Source organism: Lycium barbarum, chromosome 11, assembly GCF_019175385.1.
Source record: "Lycium barbarum isolate Lr01 chromosome 11, ASM1917538v2, whole genome shotgun sequence".
Lineage (NCBI taxonomy): Eukaryota > Viridiplantae > Streptophyta > Magnoliopsida > Solanales > Solanaceae > Lycium > Lycium barbarum.
The window spans coordinates 72120669-72132332 of NC_083347.1; the positions used below are offsets into that span (position 1 = coordinate 72120669).

General features: G+C 37.8%; 1 protein-coding gene across 2 annotated transcripts; it reads left to right on the plus strand.

The window, feature by feature from the left end:
* The first annotated feature begins 401 nt into the window (after positions 1–401).
* LOC132616720 (zinc finger CCCH domain-containing protein 41-like) lies at positions 402–10869 on the plus strand. 2 transcript variants are annotated; one of them, XM_060331316.1, is made up of 5 exons: positions 402–424; positions 6426–7257; positions 7619–8842; positions 9172–9519; positions 10043–10869. In XM_060331316.1, exons 2-5 carry the CDS (start codon positions 6523–6525, stop codon positions 10592–10594), a joined length of 2859 nt encoding a protein of 952 aa, XP_060187299.1. In that variant the 5' UTR covers positions 402–424; positions 6426–6522; the 3' UTR covers positions 10595–10869. The 2 variants fall into 2 exon arrangements, with proteins under 2 accessions (XP_060187299.1, XP_060187298.1); XM_060331315.1 differs by lacking the exon at positions 402–424 and adding an exon at positions 431–609.
* Positions 10870–11664: the final 795 nt, after the last annotated feature.

Below are 11664 nucleotides of genomic sequence, written 5' to 3' on the forward strand. Positions count from 1 at the left end.
ATACAACATTTAGATAGATTATATCGTTCCTTACATAATGTCTCATATCAACAATTTGAAGAATGAACCTACAAGTAAAGTAGAGTATAGGGTAGAGCTGTTATAAAAAAATAGGTAAAGAATAAAATGAGATTATTAGATAAAATACAAAACGGGAAGAAAAAATAAGATAATGAGGCGATCTCATCAAATCGACCGAAGACTTTTCACTTTATGTATTTAACAGTATAATAAAATTTAATTAAAACAAACATCATACGTAAACTAACAAATACAATAGGTAACTACCACCCAAACAAGCTGTAAAAAGAAAGAATTGAAAAATATTTTATTACTATAAAATAACATGTACTAACAATCATGTAAATTTATTTGGCAAACAAACTTTGCAATAACGAGGATCTAAATTGGAAGAAAAGTCGAGGTACGAAAGCATGGGACTGTAAAACCCTCTCTCTCTCTTCCAAAAATAATAAGAAAGCAACAAAATAGAAATAGACAAAGACGTCTTTTATTCTTACGGTCCGGCCAATTTTCGCCGATATAATCGATATATTTTACGAATTGACTACATTGAATCCAAACCCTAACAATCCAATTCGTTTTCAGGTTCGCTTCTTCTACCTTTTTTTCAGAGTATATTTTGGAACCAATTTTTTCTTTTTTAAAATTATTGGTAAGTAATTTATTGTGAAGTTGTTGATTGTATTGGTTCGATTCAGTTAGGGTTCTGCATTGAAACTATTAAAGTCGGTTGGTAATTGATTTTTGTATTTATTGGATTATTATTCATTTTATCGTTTGATACTTATGGCTAATGGGGAAGTGGTTGTAGAGCTCTTTTTAAGTACGATATCAATTGAGGGATTAAAAAAATTACATTATTTTTGTTCGTTTGCCTAATATCAGTCTTATCAAAAGCGACAAGAGCAAAAAAGCGCTAAGGTTTGTTGCGTCTTTAAGCAAAAAGAGCTAATACAGCATGGGCTTTAATGAAAAAACCCGAAATGGAGAAAAAATACAAATGTATATGTTTAGTCCAACAACAACAACATATCCAGTGTAATCCCACAAGTGGGGTATGGGGAGAGTGGGATGTATGCAGACCTTACCCCTACCTTTGTGGCGCAGAGAGACTGTTTACAAAAGGAAAGAAAAGAAAGGAAAGGAAAATAAATGAAAAAGAATTCCACGCAGACACAAAAAATATGACAGCAAAATAGCAAGATATAAAACAAATGCGCAATGGATAGTGATACACATCGAAGAATAGATAACTACGCGATTACTAAATAATACTACTGACGATACGTGGAAAGGGTGCTAGCCCCTCCAAGTCTAATAATTATAAGCATGAATAACAAATATATGGAAAAGATTGGAAAAAAAAATAACAATAAAGTGAAATATTAATTGTTTAGTGTCGCCTCTTCAAGAAATGCTCATTGGCAAGGAAAAGTATGTCTTAGATCCTTGATGACAACACTGAAGCTCCCATTAAGCGAGGCGAAGCGCCCTACATGTTTTGAGCCTCGCTTCAGGGCGTAAGTGCACCTTTGACAACAATGCCTAATATGGTAATTGATCTTTATTGTCAACGGTGGGTAGTTCTAGATGGATTTGTATGTCATATCTTAAATCTGGCTTGGTGGTCTGTATAGGTTCCTACTGTTATGCTGCTATTGGCAGCAAATTATTTAATTGCCTAAGTTGTTTGGACGTTTCGATAGTACAAAAAGGGTACCGATCATATCTCCCTTTTCGGGGTAACTGAGGGATTTTGGCTCATAATTGACTGAGGTAGTACAACGGTATTTACTTCCCTTGTTTTTAGTTTGAGTGACTTTAGTATTAGATTTAGAAAATGATCCAATCGCTCTGATAGGATTACTTGAACTCACTCACACAACTACGTCTTGACCCCAATTAATTAATTTTGGATACTCCCTCCGTTTCAATTTGTTTGTCTGGTTTTGACTTGGCACGAAGTTTAAGAAAGTAAAGAGGACTTTTGAATCTTGTGGTTGTTAACTAAAGATATGTAGAATGTACCAGAATGATCTTTAATCTTGTGGTCTTAAACATACCGTATGGAAAGTTGAAATTAAAGAGTTGCCAAAAAAGGAAAGAGGTTCTCTTTTTGAAACAGACTAAAAAGGAAAGTAAGACAAACAAATTAAAACAGAGGGAGTACTAGTTTTGAAAAATCATACAGTAACTTATCGTTCCGATAGATAGGATTACTTGAACTCATTCAGACAAATACGTTTTGGCCCCAATTAGTTAATGTTGGATATATGAATCCTACATGTCCAATATTTGGAGATTAGAAAGAATTGATTACCCGGAAAGAGAAAGAAACATTTAGAAATTGGTACCCTTTCTGTACTATCGAAACGTCCAAACAACTTAGGCAAGTAAATAATTTGCTTCCGATAGCAGCATAACAGTAGTAACCTATTAAGGCATGACATACAAATCCATCCAGAAATGCCACAATTGACACTAAAGGTCGATTACCATATTAGGCAAATGAACAAAAACAATGTGTTTCAGTACAATGGTACTTCCCCTTGTTTTTTAGTTTGAGCGACTTTAGTACTAGATTAAAAAAATGATCCCGTAACTTATCGCTCTGATGGACGTTCAGACAACTACGTTTCGACCCCAATTAGTTAATGTTGGATATATGAATCCTATATGTCCAATATTTGGAGATTAGAAAATGAATTGATTTTCCACAAAGAGAAAAAAACAAAAAAAAGATTCGTCTAGTTTTCTTGTTCTTTCAGTTTCACTATCTTAGATCATTTCCTTTATAAGGAAAAAAAAGGTCCTAAGGTAGTGAAACATTAGCAAGTTTAGACTATTTCTGTCCTTCTTATATTTAAAAGGGAAAAAAGAGAGACTGTTGCTGTCCTTTACGAACTTCTGTTTAAGCTTCGGTGTTCATTTTCTTGGATGAAGGTGAGACCTTATTATGATTACCGAAGTCCTTTCCAGCTCCGTGTGATTTGATTTATTAATATTACCATTGATTGGAGACATCATTGCCACGAGTCAACAGAGGATTGACTATAGGTTCAAATCTAACTGTTGACCCTTTCTTTACCTCTTGTTTGCTAGCTCTGATTAGACTATGTCTTGCCACTTTCCAATAGAATTGGGCCCATCATCCCCAATTGACGATAACCCTGAAGTGAAATGCTTCAAATTTATATACACTGTTACTATAAGTTATCACTTCATCACTATAGTGATGAAGCGATGCAAAGCAAGGGATGATTGCTTCATGGGTGAAGCCATGCACTTTTGAAAAGTATTCGCTTCAAACGATGATGCATGAAGTGATGCCAGCGAGAATCAACTGTCTCCTTAAATTTCAATTTTGAGTTGTATTAATGTGGACCTAGCATATTTAATGCTGAGATTAGTTATATTAATTGCAATTTAATTTTTATTTACTAAATATATAGACATTTGATTTTTTAAAATTTCACATAAATTGTCCGCTTCACTTCAAAGCAGCGTGCGCTTCACTTCTCACTTTTTTCTTTAAGCCCCATGTTCCTTGTTGCTTATTTGCGTTTTTCCTTTTTGCACTTAAATACCAACTCTTTGTCTGCGGTAAGGTTTGAACCCGCGACATGTAACCCGCGCATCACGTGTTGTGCTCCTGCCATTCGACAAAAACATTACCCACGACATGTAACCCGCTTTTATCACGTGTTGTGCTCCTGCCATTAGACAAAAACCTTAGGGGCTACCTGGCAATGCTTAATTATGGGCTCTAAATGGTTATTGCGATGCCTATGTTATAATGGCGGTATTATGCCTGTATTTACTGCAGGATTTGTCAAAAATGGTTAGCATATTTCTTTTTTTGAAAATGGTAACATCAAAAATAGTTAACATTGGCTTATGTAGGTTTCCAGTGCAGCTCTTAAACTATTCACTGCTATAAGCTATTTCACCTAATTCAGAGCTTTATTTTTGTCAAATGGTGGAGACACATTATTGTGGAGGAGAGCGGCTGTATCTTTTCATATCTCCATGTTTCACAGTAAAAGAACCCACTGATGCCATTTTTGATGTTTGTATTGAAGCATTCTGGCCTCTTATTTCTTTCCCACTGGTGATTTAATTTTAAGGGAGCCAGGAGGAACAAAAAAAATCACTTACTGATACATTCTCCTAAGTGAAGAACTAAAAAAGTGAAAATCAAACTTATATTTTGGAAAAGGAAGGTTTTTCGTGAACATAGTATCCCTGTGCAGTATCTTGCGGATTTTTAGAGTATGATGGGTCATGTGCTGTTCTAGCATGCTGAAGCTTCATTTATGACTCAAGGTGCTGCTTTTTTTTTTTAAATAAATATTTGTTCTTAATTGTTATGTGTGAGCATGAGAGAAATCAAGATGAATGGTTGAAGTTACTATTAGGGTTTTAAATTTCTTTTTCGTGTAGATTAGTTCTAAGTTCTTATAGTGAATTGTTAGGAAAATGAGTTTTGGGCCTAACTATAGTTAGCTCATGAAATGAGGGTTGTCCAAAACCATATAAGGAGACAATAATTCATTCCACAACCAACGTCGGATTCTAACACCCTTCCACATGCCAGGCCCTTACATTTGGAGTGTGGACAACATAACATAAGAGCCCAACATTTGGTAAAATCAAGATACATATTACCTGGGTATACCTTTAGGAGCGGGATACAAATCAAAACAGGTGCAAAAAAATTGAGAGGTGCAAAAAGAGACTAGCTTCATGGAAAAGGCAGTATCTATCCTTGGGGGAAGAGTGATTCTCATCAACAATGTTCTTGACTCTCTTCCCACCTTCCTTATCTTTGTCTCGGATGCCTGTGAGTGTGAAGAAGAAGCTAGACAATATTAACTTTTTATGGGATGAAACAAAGATAGAACTATGCCACGCTGTTGAGGTGCTTTTTTGGTTTAGTTGAGCGTTGAGGACCAATAATTTTTTTTATTTTTTTGAACTGGTAACTGTATTCTATATCATTTGAGCAAAACAGTACATAGGTTGTACTGAAACCATATTGATCCAATAGATTTTGCTAGGATTCATTTAAATATGAGGTCCTGGTGTGTATGCTCCTTGGGGGGATTTGTGTAACTGTCTTGTTTTAAACCCATTGAAGCACAAATCCTTGCCCTAGGAAAAGTATTATCTATTAATATTCTGTTGTATCTATTATTAGAAATTGGCGGCCTCTCAGTTTCTTACTTTCTTCTGGTATTCCATTAGTATTTGTTATTTATTAGCAAGTTTCATCTTTGCCTTGTCCTACCCTTTTCCTTTCAATGAATTGGACATTCAACCAATGCCTGGTTAGCATTCAATCAGTACGTATGACGAATGCCGAGTGCCGTTTACTACTCACTTATTGTCATCATCAACTTGTTCTAAATAAATCCCAATAGTTGTGTTTGTTTCTATTTTCTTTTCACGTGCTACTATGAGCATGATTTGGCTATGGTTAAAGTGATTATTGGACAGCACCTCGTGAATGATATATCAATACATTTGACATTCTGGTGGTAGTTAATGAGTGAAATCAAATATCTTTCTTTCCTCTTGGTGAAAGAAAAGTGAAAAAGCACCCAAGGGTGTGGCCTAATGGTCAATGAAGTGGGTTGGGAACCTTGAGGTCTCAAGTTCAAATCCTAGCAGAGACAAAAACACTGGGTGATTTCTTCCCATCTGTCCTTGCTTTGGTGGATAGAGTTAGCTGTTACTTGTGGGAGGTGGCAGGTATTCCGTGGAATTAGTCGAGGTGCGTGAGAGCTGGCCCAGACACCAGGGCTATCAAAAAGAAAAAAGTGAAAAAGGTTCATGTCCATCTTGGTATCCCCCCACAAACCCACTAAACAGAAAAAAGAACAAGAGTATTTTATTTGTGCGTTAGTTCCAACTTGCGAGGTCTACTTTTTCGTAGTATCTGTGACGTCTGATAGTTTTTTGAAACCCTACACGGCTACACCATCATGGGTGCCATGTTACTGGTTATATCGATGACAGAGCCTTATAAAAGCTCAATCTTATAAAGCCAATGAGTTCATAGTTCATAAGGTCTGCGTACACTTTACCCTCCCCAGACCCCACATTGTGGGATTTCACTGGGAATGTTGTTGTTGTTGTTGTTGTTGTTGTTGTTGTTGAGTTCATAGTGCTGGAAATTTCTTTGCTTGGTCATGAAATTGTCTGCTTGGGTTGATGCATGCACAAATCAACTGTATTTTTATTGTGAAAGTGCTGTTTCTTTTAACCTATGTCTAATTTTGTGGTCTATTATAATTCCTCCAAAAAAAAGCTTTTTTGCTCTGTTCTACATGTGAGAAAACGTTGACGACTTTAACAAAATTTTGCTTGTCTTACCTATTCTTTTCTCCACCTTTCAGGCACTGGTCACTTTTACTGATGGGGGCTATTTAATTTGATTACTTATTTATCTGGGGCATACTAATCGTGGTCATAAACAAGGTTCAGTGTTGATTCATGGAGCTTAAAGTTTCATCTACAAAGCGAGCCTTTTCACCTTCTGATTACAACAATGATCCTGAAGAGAAAGAAATAAGTGAAGAGGATGATGATGATCGCAATCATAAGCATCGTAGGAGAGAATTGCATTCTCAATCTGAAGAGACAGAGGCTGTTGAACCAGTTTTCAACAGACCATTCAGGAAACGAAACAGGCCTTTTGAAAATGGACATCCTTATGGGGAAGGGGACTCTCAGTTCAGTGAAACCAAGTTCCCAAGAAGACGAGGAATGGGCTCATTTTCTAAAGCCCCTTTGGATTCATACCAAAGAATGAGGCTGAATCAATCACTGCCCGGTGATGCTAGTAATAGTAGGGGTCGAGGAAGAGAACTTAGTCCTTGGGGCCCACGTGATCCCAGATTCAGCTCGGTAGATATTGCATCTCAGCTGTTTCCACAGGGCCCTGTTACTCCTGGTCTCTTTACTGGAAGAGGGGTGCAAACTGTTGCTAATGCACAGAGTTCATCTTGGAGTGCATTTGGAATGGTTCCAGGAATATCTATTGGCGGTCTTGATACACTTCATTCCGTTGGTTTCCAGGGAACACTCAGGCCATCCTTGAATCCTACCGTGAATATGGGTATTCCAAGGCAGAGATGTAGAGACTTTGAGGAGCGTGGATTTTGCCTAAGAGGAGATATGTGCCCGATGGAGCATGGAGTAAATCGTATTGTAGTTGAAGATGTTCAGGTGTGTGGACTTTCAGCTGACAATAGTTATTAGTGTATCTTACATTATCGTTTTCTGTGGGGGAATGGTTTCTGTCAATTATGTTCAGGGTGTTTTTATCTCTGGTCTTCATGGGGATGCTGATTGACTGTGTTCGGCCATTTGATTTTCATCTCTTTTAATTTAAGGTTTTGTAAGTCGAGTCAGGATTCCCTTGTTTGTCATTCTTCTTTAGAAAATGCTTTGTGTTTTGTGTAAGAAAGTAACCTATCAATTATTTTGGCAAAGAAATCCCAATTCATGTACTGTCAGCACTGTATTCTTGTACGTCGCTAATTTTTTAACCAGGGCGCTTTGATTTTAATTGTTTTCCAAATTGCAGAGCCTTTCTCAGTTTAATCTTCCCGTGTCACTTCCTAATGCGCACATGCTTGGACCAGCTACTGGACAAGGTTCTTTGCCTGTGATAGGCCCTTCTGGCTCATTGGCTAGTGGCAAAGTTTTAAATAATAAAAGTAGCAAACTTCCAGTGATTGATGACGCATTGGGCTTGACTGATGCTTTTGTTGATGGTCCTATGGCTGGGGGAGCTGATTTCTATGATCCTGATCAGCCTTTGTGGTCAAATGATCGTCCTGAAACTTCAGCAGCACTCCAGGATTTAAATCCATCTAACATTGATGATACTGGCCCTTTGTCAGTTCCAGACTCCTCCGATCATGATCAAGTTGGGCAGTGTGATGCCTTTGATATTGAGCATCCACTTAGAGGTGCTAAGGCAGCTTCAGGATCTCAGAGTGTGTGGGGAAGAATCCGAAGCTCTAAAAATAAGTTGAATGTGAAAGAGAGAACTGCTTGTACAGGAAATGCTTCAAGTTGTGATGAAACGGGGAAAGATCTGGAATTATTCGGCAGCAGTCAGGTCATATCCCGTCCAGAGAAGCTAACAAATGAAGATACTATTGACCCACAAATGAAGGACTTATCTTCCAGGCCCCAAAGTAGTTCTGCACATAATACGAGAAAACCTCCTCAAAAGGCACTTCGCACGGTGTTTGTGAGAGGCATTCCACAGAAAGACAACAAACCAGATGCTCTTCTTTCACATTTTAAAACATTTGGGGAGGTCATTGACATCCAGATCCCACTGAGTGGTGATCGGGCTTTTGTTCAATTTTCTAAGAGAGAAGAAGCTGAGGCTGCTTTAAAGGCACCTGATGCTGTGATGGGGAACCGATTTATAAAGCTTTTTTGGGCAAACAGGGATAACATTATGGATGATGGAGTAAATGGTGGTAGTAATTTACCTTTAACTCCTCGTGGAGTGAAATCCAGTTTGGTTCCGCCCCACCTATCTGTTCCTTATAAAGGAAAAGACATTGTCCAGTTCTCAGCCCCAAAAGCTGCTGAACATGGTCCTGCTGCTCCATTACCTATTTCTGGTCTACCTAAGCCTGTGGCTCATAATGGTCCCAAAGCTCCGCCAGCTGTGCAAAAAAAGGTGGAGAGTTTAGAACTGTTGAAGGAAGAATTGCGCAAGAAGCAGGAGCTGCTTGATCAGAAGCGCAATGAGTTCCGACGTCAGTTGAATAAACTTGAGAAGCAAGTAATTTCCTGTTCCTTTTTTAAATACTGTCCAAAGAAAGTGTTCTTTAAGTTGATATCTGATATTTCTTTTTTTTTCCCCCTCCCACGTATGATGATATAACTGCATGCTAACTGTAAAAGTTCTTACTCTTTTTTCTCCACAACTTACATCAAGGTGTGACTATAACCATTAATTTGTCTTCAGAATTATTTAGTTATGTGAAAATGTTTATTGCAGTTTTTTCTTTGTTTTTCCTCCCCGTATATATAAAATATAATCTCATTGAGTTTAATATAAACTAATGATGGGACCCTCTCTTCCGTTGTTGTATGGTTACATTTGTGTAGGCTGTAGGCGTGAAAGCTGAAGCAGTCTCAGACCAGGATCTGGAGAAACAGAAGGAAGGAGAAACAGTATCAAATTCTGCAAAAGAGAGGTCAAGCTCCATGGAACTTAATGATGTATCCTCAACACCAGTTGAAGCAGTCTCCGATTGTAGCAGATCAGCAGAGAATGCAGAGCGCTCTTGTTCTATACCATGTTCTGCTGTAGCTATACAAGAACCTTCATGCTTGAGGCAGTCAATTCGTCCACTGGCACCGCATGGTGCACCTTTTGTTTTCAATAGATACAAACTAGACAATCGCCCCACCGCCTTCAAAGTCCTTCCACCTATGCCAAGTGGTCTGGCAAATGTAATCTCTTCCAGTCCTTTCTCAGAGAGTTGAAATTTGTCAGTATTTGCAAATAATAATGTGAATATACTCTAGTACTATTTGCTTATGCTGCTTCGGATTTGTGCCTTATATGTTCTTCCAAGGCAGAGCTGTTATTGTGTTAGAGCCATGTCTGTGTTGTTACCATCTTCTCCTTCTCACTAGGATGGGTTTTTGAAAGATGTTTTCTGCACTTCGAAAATTATTCATTTATTTTCTTATACAATGCACTGATATTTCCCATGGCCAAGGTATGAGCTGTGTGTTTTGTCTGTTCTCATATTTGCAAATCCTTGTTTTCTGCAAAGTTGCTTCTGCCCAATTTAGGTACCCCATAATTCTTCTGAATATGTGAGAAAGGAACTGAAAACGCTCTGTAGTACTTTCTGTTAGTGTTATATCTCCCTTGGTTAGTTACAACAGTCCAGGTTGATTTGTAGATTCTTTTTCCATGTTGTTCTTAGCTTTGTGTGATTAATTATAAATGGGTTTCATTTTCTAGGTTGCCGCCTTGAAGGAACATTTCTCCACTTTTGGTGACCTTTCATCTGTTGAGCTGGAAGATTTGGAGCCTCAAGATGGTAATAGTGGCTCGGAGACGTTAAACATATCTGCTAGTATATGTTTTCCAACGCGCCGATCTGCTGAAAGGGCATTCTTGAATGGCAAAATCTGGCAAGGCCAAGCTTTGCAGTTTATGTGGTTGCAGTCTAGTAATTCTACCAAGGATATTGGTGTCAAAAAAGATGCTGATCCTGCTTTGAAGCAGCCTTCAGATGCTAGTGTGCAAACCAACCCAAAAGACTCGCAGGAAGAAAATGCTGCAGGGATTGATGAACCTGAAAAATGTGATATAGAATCCGAGAAGCAGCCTTCAGATGCTAATATTCTACCCAGCCAAACAGATCCTTTGACTGGTTCACAGGAAGGAAATGCTGCAGGGATTGATGAGCCTGAAAAAGGTTATATAGAGAGCACGACAGTGAATGAAGTTGTCAACTCCGGTTCAGTCTCTATTTCCGTTGAGAAACAGGTAGCTGAAGGTGATCCATGATGGTGGCCCAATTGTCAGAGTTGTACAGTGAGGTAAAATTTTGATTCACTTCTATGTAATTTCAGGAGTATTAGCAATTTAAACATTCTAGTTTCAATTTTGCTTTATCTCATTAAATGTAAAGAGGATTTTTTTTTTAAAAAAAAAAAACTACCAGATGGCAGTCCTATTGGGTATCTTTATTGAATTCTGTTTCATTCATGCTTAGAAGTATATCCTGGATTGAGGACTACAATTCCAAAAAAATTATGCAGATGAGACTTGTTTTGGCTGTACGGCCTGTTTGCTCTAATATGATATTTTTACTTGTATCTTGATTCTAGAGTTATTTTTCTCGGCTCATATATTCTCATTGCAACAGTAGCTTGACTTAAGTTGAACACTGTTCAAGCATATACAAAGTGTTGTCTCTCTATATGGTCGCGGTAGTCTTTACCATACGGGGCTAGCTTTTGTGATTGAGTAGCCCAGGGTACATTTTTTAAACGTGGTAGCAGAGCTGGACCCATCTCATTCTTGGTTTCCTCATTGTGTGTTAAGTGGCCGATATTGGTTGAGGGAAATATCTGTTGTCACTTTTTTATTAACACCTTTGATTGCTTTTAGAAGTCCTAGGTCAGTCATGTGGTGTGATTGTGTTTTTCTTTTTATAGTATATTATATGCTGCTCTCTTAATACTAAAATCACCCTCCTTTAGTTAGAACTATAAAGAAAGGAGCATGAGACAGTTGATCCTCGTGAGAAGATAGGATGTGGTTAGACTCGTATTTTCTACCAAGAATAGTACATAGGCCTTGGATAACTACTAATATGATGAGTCATTCATAATTGTTATTTGTGAACAAGTGTGGAGGACAATTCCCATATGTGTATTGAGGGTTGTTTGGTTGGAAAGAAATAAGGCATGCTTTGAAGGAAAATGGTGCAGATTCCTAGAGTCAAGAACAAATGCATCAAAAATCTATCCTTTTGGTGTTCTAATAGTACTCTAGATAGGATGGATCATTATTTGGATTTTCTATATTTCTTAGGGGGTAATATGTAGTGTGGCTGATGTTAGTCATGTAGT

Coding starts and splice junctions, on each gene's coding strand:
- LOC132616720 (XM_060331316.1), top strand. CDS start 6,523: ATGGAGCTTAAAGTTTCATCTACAAAGCGAGCCTTTTCACCTTCTGAT. Junction 8,843..9,171: donor TGAATAAACTTGAGAAGCAA/GTAATTTCCTGT, acceptor ACATTTGTGTAG/GCTGTAGGCGTGAAAGCTGA. Junction 9,520..10,042: donor TGCCAAGTGGTCTGGCAAAT/GTAATCTCTTCC, acceptor TTCATTTTCTAG/GTTGCCGCCTTGAAGGAACA.